The sequence below is a fragment of the Aquarana catesbeiana genome, linkage group LG06, assembly GCF_042186555.1.
Source record: "Aquarana catesbeiana isolate 2022-GZ linkage group LG06, ASM4218655v1, whole genome shotgun sequence".
NCBI lineage: Eukaryota > Metazoa > Chordata > Amphibia > Anura > Ranidae > Aquarana > Aquarana catesbeiana.
In genome coordinates this window covers 391,760,802-391,782,345 of record NC_133329.1, presented here as the reverse complement: position 1 = coordinate 391,782,345, position 21,544 = coordinate 391,760,802, and the positions used below count along the sequence as shown (strand labels likewise).

The window sequence follows — 21,544 nt, the reverse complement described above, 5'->3', positions numbered from 1 at the left end:
GGAGGGGGGGGGGGGGGGGGGCCAGAGCAACCGTTCGGCCGTGCTGCCACTCGCCGCTGTGTGATAAGAGCCTCTAAGCTGGAACACGGCCGGCCGTGCGGAGGATCACAACGAGGCTTGGGGAGCAAACAAAGCGTGGCGCCCCAAGATGATGGTAAAAAAACGTTCTGTGGGCAGCAGCCCCCACCCCCACTAATACTGTACATACCTAAACCCCTTCTTGATTCAGAGATGTCACAAGAGCCTTGGCTCTCTGGGGACTCGCACTCCTGATTGGCTTTTGGCAGCAGCGGGAGCCATTGGCTCCAGCTTCTGTCAATCACAGCCAGTGAGCCAATTAGGAGATGGGAGAAGGGGGCAGGGCCAAGCTACGGCTCTGTGTGTGTGTGAATGGACACACAGAACCGTGTCTTAGGAGCACGCCTGCTTGGGTGTCCCCACAGCAAGCAGCTTGCTGTGGGGGCACCCGGCAGGAGGGAAAGGCCCAGGTGCGCCAGCGGAGGACCCAAGAAGAGGAGGGTCTGGGCTGCTCTGTGCAAAATCAGTGCAGGTAAGTATAACATGTTTGTTATTTATTTTTATTTTTTTTAAAACAAGAATTTAATACCGCTTTAAAATCAAAGCCAATCACACAAGCAGGAAATTGTGCTTCTGGGGGGCGTTCTGTACACATTCTGTGTACAGAACACCTCCAGGTTGCCAGATTGCATTTTTTAGAAAATTACAGAGCTTCAGATTGAGAAGGAAAGGTAATATTTAATAACAATCAATAAGATATGTGTCGCAATTGTATACGCTATATTATTTTTTCTGTATTTGCTATTTTGTGGAGTTACCCTTTAAGCTTTGACAATGAAACCCGGAAGCTGTTTGGTTTCTATGCAGAGCTGCGCTCTCCAGTTTTAGTAAATAACTCCCAATGTTTCCTGAGCTGTTTAATCTTTTTCAGTGATTTAAAATAAAATAATACAACATTTGGCCCTAAATGGCGCTAAGTATCAAAGGAATTTCCTATGATACTTTGCATCATCTAGAATCCAAATGTGATATTTTCCATATGAAATCAATGAAAATTATTTAACTATTCCAAGAAATAAACAACACAGCAAGTGCAGCGCTAATATTGATGTAAAATATGATATTGTTATGATAATAAAAATTGTGAAATAATCAAACAGTGATACATACAATGATAAGTGAAATAAAAAAATAAAAAAATAACTACATAAAAAAAGAAAAAAAGAAAAAATATTTTAAGAAATAGCCTAATATCATTTATTTTTTTTGCCCTATTCACACAGAACATATTTAGAGGCACTTTTGCTGGGCAAACTGCTATGCAAATTTTTATGAAAAAAAAAGTTGCAGATACAGGTACACAAGCAGAACCTTTTTATTAATAAAATAATTTGTAGTGAATTTGTTGAACGATGGAGAACTTTGCCAGGTAACCTTGTCATATGACACCGCGTGCCGGACGCAGAGTTCCCTATTTAATATCTGTGGGTGGAGCAGGTCCTGGATCTTCTGGAGTCATTGAATTAGCCGGTACATTGTGTGCCACAGATGGTGTTCTGAACGAGGCCGGTGTGATCCCCCTGGTGAAGAAAGGGCAAATTTGTTATATTTGTTCACAGAAAACCACAGAGCTCTAGTGTTGACACAGCTGTAAATGGTGCTAAGCCTTTCCCACCTGGGACAGGTAGATTGCCTGCCGCTGGTGCTGTGTCTGCTGTATAAAGGAACAAGTGCAGAGCCGTCTCTGCTGCCCTCGGGACTACCCAGAGGGTCATACATCATGAGCTCCCCTGACTTTACACATGAATGTAGATCATATTTACTGAGCATTTAAATTAGATCTAAACCCATTCACTAACATCTCTTAAAGCTTTTTTACAGGTTAAAGTTAAATTAAAGGGGTTTGTAAAGGGTCATGGTTTTTCACCTTAATGCATTTTATGCATTAAGATGAAAAAACCTTCTGTAGTGCTGCAGCACCCCAAGCACCCCCCCCCCCTTTTTCTTACCTAAACCCGATCGTTCCAGCGATGTCCACGAGCCCAGTGACTCCAGCTGCTGTCCTGGGTCCTCATTGGATAGAGTGATAGCAGCAGGAGCCATTGGCTTCCGCTGCTGTCAACAAATTCAGTGTCAACGGGAGCCGGGCCCAGCCCTGCTGTCTGTGTCAATAAACGCAGCAGCGGGACTCGCGAGCGTGCCCGTATGGGCGCCCCCAGGGGAAGCGGCTCTCCGTGGGGGCACCTGATGAAGAGGAGGAGCCAGGAGCGCCGCCGGGGCACCCCAGAAGAGGAGGATCCTCTTTGCACAGAGCAGGTAAGTATGACATGTTTGTTAACTGGGAAAAAAAAAAAAAAACAAGCCTTTACAATCACTTTAAAACCTAAAATGCTATGAAAAAAATAAATCAGCTGACCTTAGCACTCACTTTGGCTGATGCGTCTTATTTTTTGTAAGGTTGCCTCCTAATTCATCCTGTCCCAAGGTGGGTGCCCCAGTTTTCCAGAACAAAAATCGTTGGGAAATTATGCCCAAAAGTCTGAGCCCAAATTGAGCGGTTCCATCTGAAGTTTAATTTTTTAACATATTGAATATATATATTCTTTTGAATATATATATATATATTGAATATATATATATATATATATATATACATATATATATATATATATATATATATATATTCAATATATATATTCAAAAGAAGGATGGCAGAACCAGCACTCAATCCAAAGGAGCTTCACATGAATGAAGTAAAATCCAGTAGATTATAGTATGCATTCACAGGACTTCCATAAGAGAATAGATGTAATATAATACTTGCTTTTTTAGACCTAATCATGCAAGTATTATACTACTTCTATTCTCTTATGTGAGCGTCTATTATACACACACTATATATATATATATACATAAACACACAGTTAGGTCCATATATATTTGGACACAGGCACAATTTTATATATTTTCAGATTTTTGCCAAAACATAGAACAGCCCCCCCCCACCCTTTTTCAAGGGACCAAATGTAATCGGACAATTCAATAAAAAGCTGGGCTACTCCTTCATTATTTCTTCATCAATTAAGCAGGTAAAAGGTCTTGATTCTAAGGCCTCATGCACACTGGATTTTTATGGACGTTTATATAGCTGCTGTTTAGATGTTTTTTTTTTCTACAGTCAATAAACTCTCCAGCATGTTATCCTATGTGTCCATGCACACATAGGGAATATCAACTGTTTTTGGCTGGGGCGTCTTTTGGCTGTAAAAAAAAACCCAAAACTAGTGGGTTCTGAGAGGCGTTTTTCAGGTGTAAAAACACTGTAACGTCAAAAAGCGCCTAAAAATGTTCAAAAACGCGTCTCACCAGCATTAAACCTTATTGATCCATTGAAAAAAAAAAAAACACTAAAAAAACATTAAAAACACTATTGCAAAAACCTTAAAAAAACTCACTGCAAAGCTTCTGGCATTTTTATAACGTTAACATAATGTCCAGTGTGCATGAGGTCTAAGTGTGGTATTTGCATTTGGAATCTATTGCTGTGAACCTACATCATGTGTTCAAAGGAGCTGTCCATGCAAGTAAAACAGGCCATTGTAAGGCTTCAAAAACTAAACAAATCCATCAGAGATATAGCAGCAACATTAGGAGTGGCCAAATCAACAGTTTGTTGCATTCTTAGGAAAGAAGAACGCACTGGTGATCTCAGCAACATAAAAAGACCTGCACATCCACGGAAGAAAACAGTGGTGGATGATCGCAGGATCCTCTCTATGGTAAAGAAAAACCCATTCACAACATCCAGACAAGTGAAGAACACTCTCTAGGAGGTGGGCGTATCATTGTCAAAGTCTACAATCAAGAGAATACTTCACAAGAGCAAATACAGAGGGTTCACCACAAGGTGCAAACCATTCATAAGCCTGAAGAATAGAAAAGCCAGATTAGACTTTGCCAAAAAAAATCTAAAAAAGCCAGACCCGTTCTGGAAAAGCATTCTTTGGACGTATGAAACTAAGATTAATCTGTACCAGAATGATGGGAAGAAAAAAATGTGAAGAAGAATTGGAATAGCTCATGATCAAAAGCACACAACATGACATGAGCATGTATGAGTTCCAGTGGCACTGGGTCATTGGTGGTTATTGACGATGTGACAGAAGACAGAAGCAGCCGGATGAATTTTGCAGTGTTTAGCGATATACTGTCAGCCCAGATTCAGCCAAAGTTGATTGGACGGTGCTTCACAGTACAGATAGACAATAATCCAAAACACACTGCAAAAGCAACCCAGGAGCTTTTGAAGGAAAAGAAGTGGAATATTCTGCAATGGCCGAGTCAATCACCTGATCTCAAACCAATTAAACATGCATTTCACTCGCTGAAGGCAAAACTAAAGGCAGAAAGACCCACAAACAAAGAACAACTGAAGACAGCTGTAGTTAGAGCCTAGCAAAGCATCAGAAAAGAGGAAACCCAGTCTTTAGTAACGTGCATGGGTTCCAGACTTCAGACAGTCATTGCCAGTAAAGGATTCTGAACAAAATATTAAAAATTAACATCTTATTTATAATTATATTCATTTGTCCAATTACATTTGATCCCCTGAAAATGGGGGTACTGTGTATAAAAATGGTTGCGGTTCCTAAAATTTGTACTTGATATTTATGTTCAACCCCTTGAATTAAAGCTGAAAGTCTACACTTCCAATTCATTTTGATCGTTTTGTTTTTTAATTTTATTCTGGTGGCATACAGAGCCAAAAGTACGAAAATTGTGCCTGTGTCCAAATATATATGGACCTAACTGTGTATATATATATATACATATATACACAGTGGAACCTCGGTTTGCGAGTAACGCGGGTAACGAGCGTTTCGCAAACCGAGCACTGCATTTGTAAATCCTAACTCGGTTTGCGGGTGTTGTCTCGCAAAACGAGCAGGATTCAGGCCAAAAGCAGTGTGCAGTACCGCTTTTGGCCTGAGGTGGGGGGCGCCGGAGCCGAGCAGAGCCGAAAGTTGCCGATCGGCGCCGTTTGGAAATGCACGGAAAGGCTCGAGGACAGTTCGGCTGACCTCGGCAAACCTCGGAAAGGCTTGTGAACGTAAAGAACGTAAAGCCTTTTCATCCGTTTCGAGGCTCTCTGGCGCCCCCTGCCTCTGGTCGCATGCGGTATTGCATCCCATTGAAGTCAATGCGGAACTAATTATTTTCGTTTCCATTTACTTCAATGGGAAAACTCGCTTTGATATGCGAGTACATTGGATTACAAGCATACTCCTGGAACGGAGTATGCTCGCAATCCGAGGTTCCACTGTATATATATATATATATAAATATATATATTACTGTGCAAAAGTTTTAGGCAGGTGTGAAAACATCAATCAACAAAATGGAAAGTAAAACGATCAGAAGAGAAATCCAAATCAAATCGATATTTGGTTGGACCACCCTTTGCCTTTAAAACAGCATCAATTCTTCTAGGTAAACTTGCATGCAGTTTTTGAAGGAACTCGGCAGGTAGGTTGCTTCAAACACACTGGTCTAAATCATTTGGTGGAGGGGGGATTATGGTGTGGGGTTGTTTTTCAGGGGTTGGGCTTGGCCCCTTAGTTCCAGTGAAGGGAACTCTTAAGGTGTCAGCATACCAAGACATTTTGGACAATTTCATGCTCCCAACTTTGTGGGAACAGTTTGGGGATGGCCCCTTCCTGTTCCAACATGACTGTACACCAATGTACAAATATTGACTCATAAAGACATGGATGAGCGAGTTTGGGGTGGAGGAGGTTGATTGGCCTGCACAGAGCCCTGACATCAACCCGATGGAACACCTTTGGGATGAATTAGAGCGGAGATTGCGAACCAGGCCTTCTTGTCCAACATCAGTGCCTGACCTCACAAATGCTCTTCTGGAAGAATGGTCAAACTTTCCCATAGACACACTCCTAAACCTTGTGGACGGCCTTTCCAAAAGAGTTGAAACTGTTATAGCTGCAAAGGGTGGGCCAACTCAATATTGAACCCTACGGACTAATAGGGCGTACACACGGTCGGACTTTGTTCGGACATTCCGACAACAAAATCCTAGGATTTTTTCCGACGGATGTTGGCTCAAACTTGTTTTGCCTACACACGGTCGCACAAAGTTGTCGGAATTTCCGATCGCCAACCACGCGGTCACGTACACCACGTACGACGAGACTAGAAAAGGCCGGTTCAGAACCAAGCGCGGCACCCTTTGGGCTCCTTTTGCTAATCTCGTGTTAGTAAAAGTTTGGTGAGAGACGATTCGCGTTTTTCAGACTCGTGGCTTTCAGATCGTTTTCTGCCGTTCAGTTTGTGCTTGTGGGTTTGTATCTGCTCTTCAGTGCGTGCAGCAAGTTCCGCGTGACTTAGTCATTGTATTCTTGTTCGTTCGTTACTGTTTTTCAGGTCGCTCTTCACAGGCCTTGCTGTTCTTCAGTGCGTTCTGGTACTTAGTCCTGAGCAGCCGACCGTTTTCTAGCCATGTTTCGTATGCGTACTCCTCGTAGAGTTCGCGCTGTGCGGGGGCTTGGTGTTGGGGTCCTGACCTTGACACAAGTCCAGTCCATGAACAGGGTGGGGAGGAGTTCATGGACCAAGAATTGGTTGCTTCAGCGTGACCAGTTCTCTCATATGCCTTTGCTCCGTGAGATCCGTGAGAATAATCCTGATGATTTCAGGAACTTTCTCAGGATGACGGACCCCGTATTTCACAGTTTGTTGGCTTCGCTGACCCCCTATATCAGCAGGCAGGATACCTGCATGAGGCAAGCCATTACTACGGAGCAGAGGTTGGTCGCTACCCTGCGGTATTTGGCCTCAGGGAGAAGTCTGCAGGACTTGAAGTTCTCGACAGGCATCTCCCCCCAGGCTCTTCTTTGTGGACATTTACTGCTTGTGTTTGTTTGAGCTGACCCTGACAGAAATGTTTTGAGTGCAGAAAATGGCGTGATTGTGTAACCTTATACAAAGCACTGTTGGCTGTTATTTACTAAATGCAAAGACACTTTTCACTACAAGTGCACTTGCAACTGCACTGAAACTGCACTTGTAGTGCAAAGTGGATTTGCCCTTAGGAAATAACCCCCATTTTCTCATAAAACAACAATTACATCACCCCAAAAGTGTTGTAGTGTTGAGACAATAATCCACACATTCTTGATGAGCAATCTTTTTAATACCTGCACAATCACATGTACATTTACCAAAGGTTTTTCTGACAAACCAACATGTTTGTTGTATACCAATTTTTGTGGTGTCATTATCCAAAATCAAAATGTGCATTTTATAGAAAACAGGCCTGTGTAAAACCCACAAGAAAGACACAAATCTTGATCTTACAAAGTTCACATTTGGTAGAACTGGAAGGCAATATCAGACATGAGTATTTAGGAACTGGGTTTGATTTTGCGTTCAGATGGGGGGAAATCACCCCTGGAAAAGCCAAATTTGGAAGATGAACACAAATTTCCCAATGTCAACATGTGCGACCTGCCATCACGGGGGATCAAGGGATGTGTTTTGGGGGAGAAAGCCCTTCCTCACCGCTACTTTATTATTGAGGAAGGGGTTGCACCCCCAAAACGCGTCCATTGATCTCCCGTGATGGCAGATAGCACATGTTGGCACACTGTGTGCATCCTCCAAATTTGGCTTTGGGAAAAATCACAAAAACATTTTGCACATTGTAGCAGACAAAAGAAGAAAGTGATTTGGAGGGGCTTTAAACTCGCCCCAAAACATCAATGATGTTTTTATATTTTGGAATAACATCATTGATGTTTTGCTTGATGTTTTCCAATTGTAAATTACACCCCATGATCTCCCCGATCAGGATCTGGGCACTTTCGGATGTGAAAGGATCTTCATCCACAACCTCACGATCACCTAAAAAGAGAGGAACCCCAAAATAAATTAGGTTTGCAAAAAAATGCCGCCATCCATCTCTTACGTGAGCCTATGGTTGCAGACACTCACCTGTTGTGGTGACTACTTCCACCACGTCTTCTTCCTCCTGCTCATCTTGTGTTGGGGGGATTTCCCCTTCTTCCAGAGGGGGGGGGGCTCTGGTCTCCTCGGATGAGGGGTGTCCTCCGAGTCTTTTCTCCCCTATGTAAAACAAAAATGGTATAATTAGCACACAGATATTTAATGTCAGAACTATAAAGATGAAACATTGCTTGGAAGTGGGGTACAATGATCTATTTTAGCAGAGTTCCAAGATGTAGCTTTTAGTGTCCTTTGTCAAGCTGCAATACTTTACCTGTTTTGTACAAGCTTCACAGATGTAGCCCCCTATAGTATACACTGGAGCACTTGTGTGGCCCCCCTAATAAAAATGGTGTTCTGGGGTCCCACACTAGTGCTCCAGTGTCCAGATGTGAAAACAGCTGCTGAGTGTCCTCTCCTTACACACAATCTAGTTTGCATTTCATTCTAGTAACAAACCCATCTACACAACCCAATTCTTTGAAGCCAAGTATAGGGCGTCAAAATGGTGGCCAAATGCATATGGCCTAAACAATGGTATTTTATCGTCCGAAATAAAAATGTGTGATCCGAGCGAATAATGTGCCCATGAACATGAAAGTTGCCATTTTAAACTGAACAACAGTTCCTAAAAGCACATGGAGCAGCACGAACGTAATAAACACAAAAAGAATAGGAACACAGCACAAATACTTACTTTTTTGCAGCACTCTCCGGATCTTTCTGTACTGCTCATGTTCTCGTAATTTCAGGTCCGACCACCGCTTCCTGAGCTGATCTTTCGATCGTCGTACCCCGAATTTCCGGTGCAGACTCCTGACCACTTTCGCCATGATCTTGGCCTTTCGGACATTGGGGTTGGGGTAAGGCCCATACTTTCCATCATAGTCGGCCTTCTTCAGAATGTCCACCATCTCCAACATCTCCCCAAAGGACATATTTGAGTCCTTTAATCTCCTTCTGGATCGGGACGTTTCAGGCTCCGGCCTTTCCTCCCCCTCCTCCTCGTTGCTACAATTAGCACGATCCTGCTGTCTATCCGCCATGTGCTCTTCCCCCACTGCACCGAACGAAAAGGGGTGGGGAATAGACTAGAAAGAACGTCAGGGGCGGGCAGAGTTATACGCATGCGCAGTGTGTATAAATCGTAATGTGCGCGTCTTACGTACGATCTGTGAGCGGAGGAAGGAGCATCGGAGACGCCAATCGTGCTAACGAAGGTAAGATCTAAACTTGCGCCTATACTGCTTCGAAATGGAAGCCTATATTGTAACAAGATTAGGGGAGTTTGGCCTGACATTAGGGTTTGTCTTGTGTTGTGTCTTGCAGAGAAAATGGATGGCTTCAACGACCACAACTTCCTCCCCCTGTTCATAGACAAGTACAGGGAGCTGCCCTGTCTGTGGCAAGTGAGACACCCCCACTATAATCACAAACAGAAGAGGCAGGCAGCGCTGGAGAAACTGCTGGAGTTGGTGAAGCCGGTGGTCCCCACAGCAACCATCCCTTATTTAAAAGCTAAAATTGGTGGCCTGAGGAGCACATATCTTAGGGAGCGCAAGAAGGTCACAGATTCCCAGAGGTCCGGAGCTGCAGCAGATGACGTTTATGTCCCCAGGCTGTGGTACTATGAGAGACTGCGATTTCTGTTAGACCACACTGAAGTCAGGGAATCCCTCTCCACTCTTCCTTCCATACCAGCTGAGGCTTCCGATGTCCAACCTGGGCCTTCCAGCCAGGAAGAAGTGGAGGAGCCCAGCTGGAGTCAGGTATAGCATTCTTCTACAGATTTCTGGGCAATAAATAAATGATGTTTACTAGATGTTATTATTGATCACTAATTGCTGATTAAAAAAAGTGTTTTACATATCAATAGACAGTAGTGGGCACCCAAAATTGGGACAAGAATGCAAAATGCTGGGCTCAGAAGGATAGTCTGTTATATTTGTTAACATTCAATTTGCAGCAGTCAGGAGGTGAAAATTGTGTGTGATTGATGAAAACAATACTAAAACTATGTCCCTTTTTCATACACAGGAAGACCTCAGCCAGGAGGAGGCTGTGGAATGTGGCAGTCAGGAGGAGGCGGGGATTAGTGGCAGCCAGGAGGAGGCGGGGATTAGTGTCAGCCAGGAGGAGGCGGGGCTAAGTGTCAGCCAAGAGAAGCCTGGGACAAGTCGCAGCCTGACTGAGTCTCAGGTTCCTCCCCTCCGCCTGCCACATAAACGAGCCAGGAAGGCCACTCCCAGTCCTGTGCAGGATTCAGCGTACAGGCTGATCCAGGAGGCTTCGGCGTCCCTCAGAGCCTTCCCCAGTCCTGCAGAGGCCTTTGCCTGCATGGCTGCCACAAAATTGCAGGGCATGCAGGAGGGCCAACGCAGGATCTCTGAGGACCTGATTTATAAAGTCCTACGTAAGGGGGGAGAGTGGGGAACTGACACCCAAGACGGATGTCATTGAGATCGACGATCCTCCTCCTCCTCCTCCTCCTCCTGCTGCCACAACTCCACCACCACAGCCAAAGGCTGGAAGGAAGCGTGGAAGGAAGACCAAAGAGTGATGACCCTGGGTTCAGTCTGGTCTGACAGAAGATGCAGTCTCTCGTATGACCACAGCCTGGGGACACAGATGTCATCTGCTGCTTTCCGGATCTCTGGGACTTCTGGACCAGACTGCCCTCCCTTAGATAAGGACTCCTTAGGGCACCAATTTTGCTTTTAAATAATTGATGTCTGCCCTGGGGGTCCAAGGCTTCGCCCACTTCTGCAGTTTCTCCAGCGTTGCCTCCCTCTTTGTTTTTTTAAAGTTGTGACCCCTTAATAAAATTTTTTTAGGTAAATTCTACTCTCCTGTGTGTGTTTTCATCCAAAAAGGACAGTTTGTTGGTGACGATTCAGGTACATTTCTAACATAAAATGTGAAATTAACAAGGGAAAACAACACCAAACAATCTCCTACAGATTAAATAGAACAACATATCAATGGTGTTGTGGGAACTTGTCAAAAAAACACACAAACATTTTCGGGAGTACAAATCAAAATCACCAAAAAAAAAAAAAAAAAAAAAAAGAGAAACACAAAAAAAGATTCTACATTAAAGGCAAAAAAAAAAAGATACAAAAATATGCTGTCAGATGTGAGAAATCAAAATATATTGAGGGAATCCCGATAAATAGTAACGAAAAAAGTTTGTGAGAAGTGTGTGTGAATATGAGCAGCAAAACTAATATATTCTTGTCACATTATAAAGAAGAAGAGAGTGCGCTGTATTAAACCATTTTTAACATTGCAGCGTGACGAAAGTGCTGTATCCATTGCGAACGCTAAGTTTACCAGAACGAGCTGTCCCGTCTCGGAATTTCTTCTGAGCATGCGTGGCACTTTGTGCGTCGGAACAGGCCACACACGGTCGGAATTGACGCGATCGGATTTTGTTGTCGGAAAATTTTATCTCCTGCTCTCCAACTTTGTGTGTCGGAAAATCCGATGGAAAATGTCCGATGGCGTCCACACACGGTCGGAATTTCCGACAACACGCTCCGATCGGATATTGTCCATCGGAAAATCCGACCGTGTGTACGGGGCATTAGACTGGGGTTCCATTAAAATTCAAATGCGTGTAAAGGCAGGTGTCCCAATACTTTTGACAATATAGTGTACACACACACACACACACACACGACTAAAGACCACGATTTTTCCACTTTATTGTATGTTTAGTTTTATGTTTCATTGAGCACATACTGTTTAGTTATAGGTGGTGTGTAATGGCCTAATTCACCTGTTGGTTGCAGCAGTGAAATCTGCCAGTTCCTGAACATCATTGGTTATTCAGTGTTGGGGTCCTACTTAACATATTACCAAACCTCCCGTTGCATCCTCAATATAAAGCAAAAAAAAAACGGAACATGTAGCATGGTACTCCCTTGTTATGGCTTCAGCAGAGTACCAACCTGAGAACTCAAGTTCTGAGACCTCACCATTAAAACTCAGAGCAATATAAGGAACCATCTCATGGTTTACCTCGCCAGCAGCCATCAAAACTAAAATACCAGTTTTGGGTAGTCTGATCTTTTAATGTCAAAACTATTGTTAAGAGAACTCCCATTCTGAGTGAGTGTTGTCCATCACTGCTATCTGCCATATTTGAATGTGGCTCTTGAATTGACAGAAGCTGGGGATTTCGGGCTGGTTGGTGGAAGGAAAGGATCCAGATCCTGAAAACTCCCATAAGCCATTCTGCTTCTACACGGTGTCATGTGACATACCTTGGGGTGGCAGGTGGCAGAGCGATGACACGTGGGCGAGTTGTAAGCACCACTTCCCCTCGATTGGCTTCAGCTATGATGTTCTGTAGAGTGTTCTCCAGAATAGACTCTACGAGCTGGCCGAAGATTGGAGCCCTGAAAGACACAATGAGAACCCAGGAACTGATATAAAAGACCTTCTGTATGATTGAGGACAACTTGTGGGAAAATGCAAATCTGACAGGTGTTGCTTTTTGTATGCAGTGGTACTATGGTGGCTCAGTGGTCAGCAATGTGGCCCTACAACACCAGGCCTTAAGTTCATTTCCCCAGTAAGTCTTTTTTAATGCTCTCCATGAGTTAGGGCGAGTTACCTTGTGCTATCCAAAACCATAGCCACAATTTTGACTAATGGAGTGTCTCTAAACCTTGTAAAAGTCCAATGAATCATCATTTCAGGTACAGCAACAGGTTTGCTCACCTGAGCAAGATGCTAGGTTGCACATACAGTATGTGTTTGTAGTATCTCCAGCAGAAGTCATCCCATCAGCTTGTCTGCTTAGTCCGAAAGCAGAAAAACTGGATGAAGTTCTTGTAAACCCACCCAGATGGATGCCACAATTTATTACACAGTTTATTGTGCATCATGGTATAATTAGTGGTAATTAGTCACATACAGCTGGACTTGTCCTGTAATGCTGAAGACAATTCATAGCCTATTCAAGCCACTGCTTCAGTTCTAACCAACTAGTAATCCATACTAACTCTTATGCCGCGTACACACGAGCGGACTTTACGGCAGACTTTGCCCGGCGGACGGGATTTCGTCGGACAATTCGATCGTGTGTGGGGCTCCAGCGGACTTTGTTTTCTCAAAAGTTGGACGGACTTAGATTTGAAACATGTTTTAAATCAATCCGTCGAAATCGAGTCCGGTCGAAAAGTCCGCTCGTCTGTATGCTAGTTCGACGGCCAAAAAGCCACGCTAGGGCAGCTATTGGCTACTGGCTATGAACTTCCTTGTTTTAGTCCAGTCGTACGTCGTCACGTACGAATTCGACGGATTTTGGTGGATTGTGTGTAGGCAAGTCCGTTCATTCAGAAAGTCCGTCGTAAAGCACGTCGAAAAGTCCGCCGGGCAAAGTCTGCCGTAAAGTCCGTCCGTGTGTACGCGGCAATAGAGAGCATAAAAAAAGACATGGTGAGAACTGAACCTCCCACCATGTTGTTGGACAATCAGCATCTGCCTTGATATGTTCCACGGTGATTGGACTAATGTGACTGATTTACCTGTGTGGCTGTAATGCTGGGGTATGTACCAGACACTTATTCAAAAAGAAGTGGCTTGGATAAGCTATGTATGTTTTTTTTCCTGATCACAAGTATTCGGCCCACATACCTGTGCACCTTTATCTTCCCACCAGCCAACATGGAGGCAAGGCCATAAACACAGTGCAAAGAACACGGGGTGCATCTAACGCATTTCGGGGGCCCCTTCCTCAGAGCTAGGCTAGTCTTGTACACCATGGGAAAGCGCTTTTTTAGGGAATCGTAGAATAGCGCTTGCCCATGGTGTACAAGCCTAGCTCTGAGGAAGGGGGTGCTCCCCCAAAACGTGTTAGCTGTACCCCGTGTTCTGTGCATGTCCATGCACTGTTATTATGGCCTTTGGTCAGTTGCATTTTGTGAGTACCCACTTTTATAAAAAAATGTATTATTATTAAATGATCGCTGGTAATGCACTAGGTGTGCGTACCTTCCATTTCTGTTTTTCTTGTAGTTCATTTCGGATTACCAGATCTGAGGAAGGCAGAATCCACCTAGTTCTGGGATACCATATATACCTTTCACACCACCATTTTATCTGACATCGGTTACTCCTCACCTTGGAAGACCTATTAGCTCTGGAAGTGACTGTGTTTTAACATGGAGGCAAGGCCTCAGCCAAGGTACCCTCGGGAGGAACCACAAACACACAGGGCCTTCAGCACCATAGTAATTTAACCACATGCCGACCAGCGTATGACGATATACATCGGCACAATGGCATGGCTGGGCAAATGGGAGCACAGGTACGTCCCCTTTAAATCATGGCATTGTGGGCTCGCCGGCGGGGCGTGCGTACTCCATGACCGTGCCTGCGGGTCCTGCAGACTCGATGTCCGCCAGGGGCCCGCCATCGTGTCAGGGAGCGGCAGAACGAGGAGATGCCTTTGTTAACAAGGCATTTCCTTTTTCTGCCTAGCAACAAGACAGGGATCTACTGCTCCCTGTCAGCGGAAGCAGTGATCTCTGTCATGTTCTAGTGAGGCAATCCCCCCCACAGTTAGAATCACTCCCTAGGACACACTTAACCCCTTGATCGCCCCCCTAGTGTTTAACCCCTTCCTTGCCAGTGTCATTTACACAGTAATCAGTGCATTTTTATATCGCACTGATCGCTTTATAAATGGTCCCAAAATAGTGTCAAAAGTGTCCGATGAGTCCGCCATAACGTCAGAGTCACGATAAAAATCGCAGATCGCCGCCATTACTAATTAAAAAAAAAATGAATAATAAAAATGCCATAAATCTATCCCCTACTTTGTAGACACTATAACTTTTGCGCAAACCAATCAATATACGCTTATTGCGATTTTTTTTTTTTTACCAAAAATATGTAGAAGAATATGTATCGGCCTAAACTGAGAAAGAATTTTTTTCTATATATATTTTTTGGGGATATAGATTATAGCAAAAAGTAAAAAATATTGCTTTTTTTTCAAAATTGTCCCTCTTTTTTTGTTTATAGCGCAAAAAATAAAAACCGCAGAGGTGATCAAATACCTCCAAAAGAAAGCTCTATTTGTGGGGAAAAAAGGACGTCAATTTTGTTTGGGTGCAGCGTCGCACGACCGCGCAATTGGCTCCTGCTGCTGTCAATCAAACCGAGTGACACGGGAGCTGGAGGTGGGGTCGAGTCCTGCTGTCTGTGTCAATGGATGCAGCAGCAGTACTCAGGAGTGTGCCCGCACGAGTGCCCCCTTGGAAAGCAGCTCTCGGAGTGAGCACTCGGGAAGAGGAGGAGCCAGGAGCACCACTGGGGGACCCCAGAAGAGGAGGATCCAGGCTGATCTGCGCAAAACCCTTGCACAAAGGAAGTAAGTATGACATGTTTGTTATTTAAAAAAAAAACAAACCTTTAAAATCACTTTAAGGGCCCTTTCACAAAGATCAGTGTTTGATGTTTAGCTTTTGGTGTTTAAAAAGCAGACCCAAAAATGCATGAAAAATGTATCTCTTGAAATCCTATGAAACTCTTCACACCACTGCTCTGCGGTGTGATGCGTTTTTGGCTGCTTTCACGCGGCTACATTGCAAAAATGCTGTAAAATCGCATATGCATTTTTTTCCCACATTTCCCGGTTGCCTGACATTAGAAAGTACCGTACCTGTGAAACATGGACAGGTGGTTCAAAAAATGCAGCAAAAATGCAAATGCTGGTGCTTTTTTATGTGTTTTTAATGCATTTCAATGTGCGTTTTAGGTGCAGTTTGAAACACACACCAAACAAGCACCAAAAAGGCAGCGTGCAACACTTTACCCGCTTCGATACCGGGCACTTTCACCCCCACTTTGAATGACATTTGCACGGTCATGCAACACCCATATGAAATTTTTATACTTTGCTTCACACAATTAGAGCTTTCTTTTGGTGGTATTTAATCACCACTGGGGTTCTTTTTTCGTTTGCTAAAAAAAAACGAAATAAGACTGAAAATTTAAAATAAAAAAATAAATAAATAAAAAAAGTTTTCTCTCAGAAAATTTTGTAAATAAGTAATTTTTCTCCTTCACTGATGTGCGCTGATGAGGCAGCACTGATGGGCACTGATTAGGTGGCACTGATGAGGAGGCACTAATAAGCCTCACTGCTGGGCACTGATAGGTGGCACTTATGGGCAGCACTTGCTGGGCACTGTTGGGGCTGCACTGTAATCAGGGCACTGATGATCAGTGCCCTGATTACCTGTACATCTCTCCCGTGGTGTGAGGAGATGTCACTGATCGGCTCTCCTCGCCCCACACTCAATGTGAGACAAGGAAAGCCAATAAATGGCACTTCCGTGTTTACATGTGATCAGCTGTGATTGGACACAGCTGATCACATAGGTAAAGAGCTGCGTCATCAGTTCTTTACCGAGATCGGGGTCGCGCCATGTCCTAAAGACATGGCGCGCACCCGCGATCACCACGCTGCGTGCCCCCGCTGGCACGCGAGAGTGGTAACACAGAACGAGAGGAGGTCGCGGCCGCTGTCATTTTACTATACAGCGGGTGGGAGGAGGTTAATAATGTAACTGACCCACAAATGACTGGTGTGAAGAGTTATACAGGATTTACTGCTCATGAATTTTTCTTCCGGTTTTTGTAACGCAAAAACGTAAGAAAAACTGAACTGAAAGCAGCCTGGAAAGGTCCCACAGGCTCAGATTCAGAAAAATTTGATAATCCCAAAGGGAAATTATTGGATGGCTGCATGTTTAAAAAGCACACCTCTCCTTCAAAATGAATGGAAAACGCATCACAAACACACGATAGTTGCTATTTTAAGTGCGCTTTTTGAGTCACATGTCCATGTTTCACAGGTGCATGCTGGGAGTCAGGCAGCCAGAAAATGCACTAAAAACACATACACCTTTTTACTGCATTTTTTTTCAGCGAAGCAGTGTGAAAGGGCCCCAATAATAAAAAAAGCAAAATAAAGATCCCCAAAATGGGGTTGATTTAGTAAAGGCAAATAGACTGTGCAATTTGCAGCTGCTCCAGAGCTTAGTAAATGAGCATAAGCACTGCTAACTTCCATCATCTAATCATGTGCAAGCAAAAATGTTTTTTTCAATTTTCCTTGCATGTGATTGGGTATTCTTTGCAAAGTGAAGCATTACCTCATTTCCTAAGCTCTGGAGCAGCTGCGCTTTGCAATTTGCCTTTAGTAAATTGACCCCATGGCATGTCTGTTCTGCATTAAAAGTCTTGTCTGTCCACATTTTTCAATTAAAGTTCCACTTTAACTAAAGACTTTATATGGCAGCGTATGCAGTCAAGTATTTACACTGCACTTTGCAAAGTTCACAGTCTATTTGCCTTTAGAAAATCCACCCCAATGTGAACAGACAGAAGTAACCAGTTTAAGGTGTGATGTATAAGCGCCCTCTAGTGGGTAATGAACAAAATGGTCATTACTGGAACCTCAATTACTATTCCCACCTTAATCTCAAGTGTGATTTACCTTTTGATTGTTTCTTTCAGTTCCTCTTGTCCTAAACCAGTTTGTTCTGCGTCACTCTCTCTGTGTTCTGGGACCGTTATGAACTGAGACATGGATGACTTGTCCTCTTCCTCCTCTGCTTCCGCCGTCATGACATCGGAGGGCGTATGTTCTGAACTTGATTCTTCAGCCAATGGGATGCTGGAAGTTTTAGGGGAGATTTCTTGGCTGCGAAATTGGCTGAAGTAGGGCAGAGGATCGTTCTGTATCTCCTCCAACGCTTCATGAAACTGCTTATCATCCAGGAGATTCCTGCCAGAACAATGGAAATCTTGTAGATGAAAGAAAAATTCCATCATAGAGCAGCAGTTGTCAATGTATGAGATGAAGGGGGCCTCAAAAACAGCCCCTGACATCACCAGAGGGCCGCACATAATGTATATGTAATGCTTGAGAGGACTGTCAGAGGATACATTGTTGTGGGGAGATGCTGCAGAAGACAATACGAAACTGGGAAGATGTTACATGAGGCTGATAGAGATAGTTATTACCCCAATCAATGTTCCCACTACAGACTGCTGAGGTTCAAGGGCCGCACATCATATACCAAAGGGGTCACATGCAGCCCTTGGGCCACAGGTTGGGTACCAGGGCCAAAGACACATGCCTACTATTAGACTCAATTTAAAAAAAAAATCAGTATAACAACCACAATACAGGAGATGTCTTGATCATTAAATACGGTATATAACAGTTCCTTATTTGTTTCTTGATTTTAGGAAATCCAAAAGGTCTGGTAAATCCCAAGAGCCAGTCCACTGCTTGCACCAGGACTGAGGGCTGTTGAATGGCGTACTGAGGCAGGGGTGTCTGGTACGCCACAACACCTCCCCCACCCCCCCACTTTGGTCGGTCCGTCAGTCAAAATCCCCCCCCCGTCGATCGGTCGATCGGCAATACAACACATAACCCCCCCATCACTCACCTGTCTGTCCGCCCACCAGTCCGCACTTACCCCCTCTTGGTCGTGGGCGTCTCCTCCATGGCAGCTTCCCATTGTGCCTCCTCCTCGGTGGCCAATACGTTCGATTCTCCTCTCGGCCAATCGCTTCCTGATTGGCCGGGAGGAGAATCAGAAAGACAATATTGAATATTAATTCGCTATTGTCACACAAGTGGGTGGGCTCAGGGTGCAGTACTCTGCTCCCTGGGCCCACCCTTTTTTTTAAGCCAATTAGAACCTCCGGCTCTTAAAGTGGATGTAAACCCACTTTGAAAAAAAAACAAAAAACTAACACCTGTGCATAGCATACTAGCTCATTATGTAATACTCACCTGAGATGTAATACATACATTATGTAATACTCACCTGAGATCGAAGCCCTCGCTGCGGTGCCCGTACACAGCACCGGCCGGCGACATCACTCCTGGGGGTTACTTCCGGGTATTGCGGTTCCGGCCAATCACAGCAACGTCATTCACGCGCATGTGCAGAGTAATGGCACACTCACTGAAGCAATGGCACTAGCGCGCCGTTGCTTCAGTTTGTTGCACTGCGCATGTGCTGATGACGTCGGCACATGCAAATACAGGGGATATCTCCTAAACCGTGCAGGTCTAGGAGATATCCTGGATAGCTACAGGTAAGTCTTATTATAGGCTTACCTGCAGCACAAATTGGTCTGTAAGGGTTTACAACCACTTTAACATGTGCTTTTAGCAAAAAAAAAAAAACCCTATTGGAATCCATGTGTCTGGCGCTCCCTGCTTGTAGACTAGGGGCCGGCGTCCCTAATAGAGTGGCCCCCACTGGGCAGGGGGCTTTGATGTCTTCAGAAAGCTATGTACAGCACCCCGCCAGCCTCATCCACCAGCCATGATCTGCCTGCATTGCACAGAGACCCAGTGATGACATGACTGGATCTAAAATAAGTTAACTGATCAAAAACGTAAAAGGTAAAATTGTCATTAGCATGTTTAAAAAGAGACGCGGCCCTTCACTAAAAGTAGAAGAAAAGCGGTTTGACCTTAGACTGCATAGAGGGTTCTTTACTGTAAGAGAGGCAAGGATGTGGAATTCTCTTCCACAGGCGGTGGTCTCAACGGGAGGCATCGATAATTAAAAAAATATATATGATAAAAATAGAATAAATGTACTACCGACATATAATCACACACATAGGTTGGACTGGATGGACTTGTGTCTTTTTTCAACCTCACCTACAATGTAACTATGTTGATGGGGGAGGTGGGAGGAACCAGGGAAGACAAAATTTAAAGTGGAACTTCATTCTCTCAATCATTTGATTAATTTTTATTCCTCATTCTGATATCCTTAGTAAATAGGTAGAAAAGTAGATCATTTATGTTTTTGGGTTTTTTTTACATTTCTTCAAATACTTCCTGGTTTCCAGGCCTAGGCAAATGATCTCATACATCCCAGGAGTGTTCAGGAGGGGAGGAGGGGCTTTCTCAGCTAAGCACACCCTCCTGCCTGCATATGCCTGATCTAAGGGCAGATGGGTTCCAGGAAGTAAATGATACATGAATCATCAGCCCTTACTCAAGATGGCCAAGGCCAGAAATGCTAAAGGGGGTGTTTTTCAAAGTGATTTCTCAGCACAATAAGGCATGGAGACATGGATAAATGGGGGGAGTTCGCTTTGAATATTAAAAATGAATTGGATAGTGTTTTTGGTTTGTGGTGCTCAGATGCAGCGTAGTTACACTTTAAGGTGATAGTATGTGTGTGTATGAATGTGAATTAAGGGGCCTTAGATTGTAAGCTCCTCGAGGGCGGAGACTGATGTGAATGTACAATATATGTAAATCTCTGCATAAATTGACAGCGCTATAGAAGTACCTGTAATAAATAAATTACACTTCAGCTTTAGGGCTTATTTACTCGGCATGAAGAGCCGTTGGTTTTTCTTTTTATACTATCATGTAGCTGCATGCAGGCAGCCTATATAAGTAAATAGAAGATGCATCAACTGTCGGGACTCACCTGCACAGCTTTTTGATATGTATAGAAGGATGGATCCTTGGCCACCGACCCAGAGCCTGTGCATGCTGTGTACACCCATCCCTGCGTACCTGTCAAACTCAGTTGTGCATATGAATCCTTGCAGCCAATGAGTATCCATTCACTTACATGGGCCGCCTGCACACAGTCATATATTAGTACAAAAAGATAAACAAATGGCCCTTCATGGCTCTACAGGGCCGGGTCCATGTAAATAAGCCCTTAGGCCTGGATCTCACCTAGGCATTTTTTAGCGTGTTTTCGGTTTTGCAGAAACACACTACAGTCCATTTAACATGGTTTCCTATGGATGTAGTTCACATCTGTGCATTTTATGGTTCCATAGACTTTAACCTCCCTGGCGGTATGATTATGTCAGATTTTTGATGCTCAAAGCGGTACAATTGTTTTGCATGGAAATTTGGCGTTTTATATTGTAGGCCTGTAATTCTTATGCCGCATACACACAATCGGAAATGCCGCCAGCAAAACTCTGATGAGAGCTTTTTGTCGGAAAATGCGACCGTGTGTACGCTCCATCGGTATTTTGCTGGCAGGATTTCAAGCCAGCAAAAGATTGAGGGCAGGTTCTCTAATTTTCGGTTCATGGAAAAGTTCCTATCCGAAAATGCGTTCGGCTGTATGCAATTCCGATGCGCAAAAAAAAATCACGCATGCTTGGAAACAATTCGACGCATGCTCGGAAGCATTGAACTGCATTTTCTCGGCTCGCCATAGTGTTGTACATCACCGCGTTCTTGGCAGTTGAAAGTTCAGAGAACTTTTGTGTGACCGCGTGTATGCAAGACAAGCTTGAGCGGAATTCCGTCGGAAAAACCATCCAAGAATTTAAGCAAATCGATATTTTTTTTTTTCCACCGCACCGGTCCTGAGGAGCTGCGAGCAGGAGTTTTTAGGTGAGGCCGCAGCTTCGGCCTAGTCTGCGGGGCCAGACACCGCGGACTAGGCCGAAGCCTAAA

The 21,544-nt window shown here is 44.1% G+C and overlaps 1 protein-coding gene across 1 annotated transcript in view; it reads right to left on the bottom strand.

The window, feature by feature from the left end:
* Window positions 1-1,375: 1,375 nt before the first annotated feature.
* CFAP65 (cilia and flagella associated protein 65) overlaps window positions 1,376-21,544 on the bottom strand; it is a 126,800-nt gene continuing 106,631 nt past the window's right edge. Inside the window, exons 31-33 of the mRNA XM_073634344.1 lie at window positions 17,561-17,851; window positions 12,309-12,443; window positions 1,376-1,598 (exon numbers count right to left, since the gene is read on the bottom strand). Of these exons, the coding sequence (XP_073490445.1) occupies window positions 1,490-1,598; window positions 12,309-12,443; window positions 17,561-17,851 (535 nt within the window). The 3' untranslated portion in view covers window positions 1,376-1,489. The remainder of the gene's footprint in view (window positions 1,599-12,308; window positions 12,444-17,560; window positions 17,852-21,544) is intronic.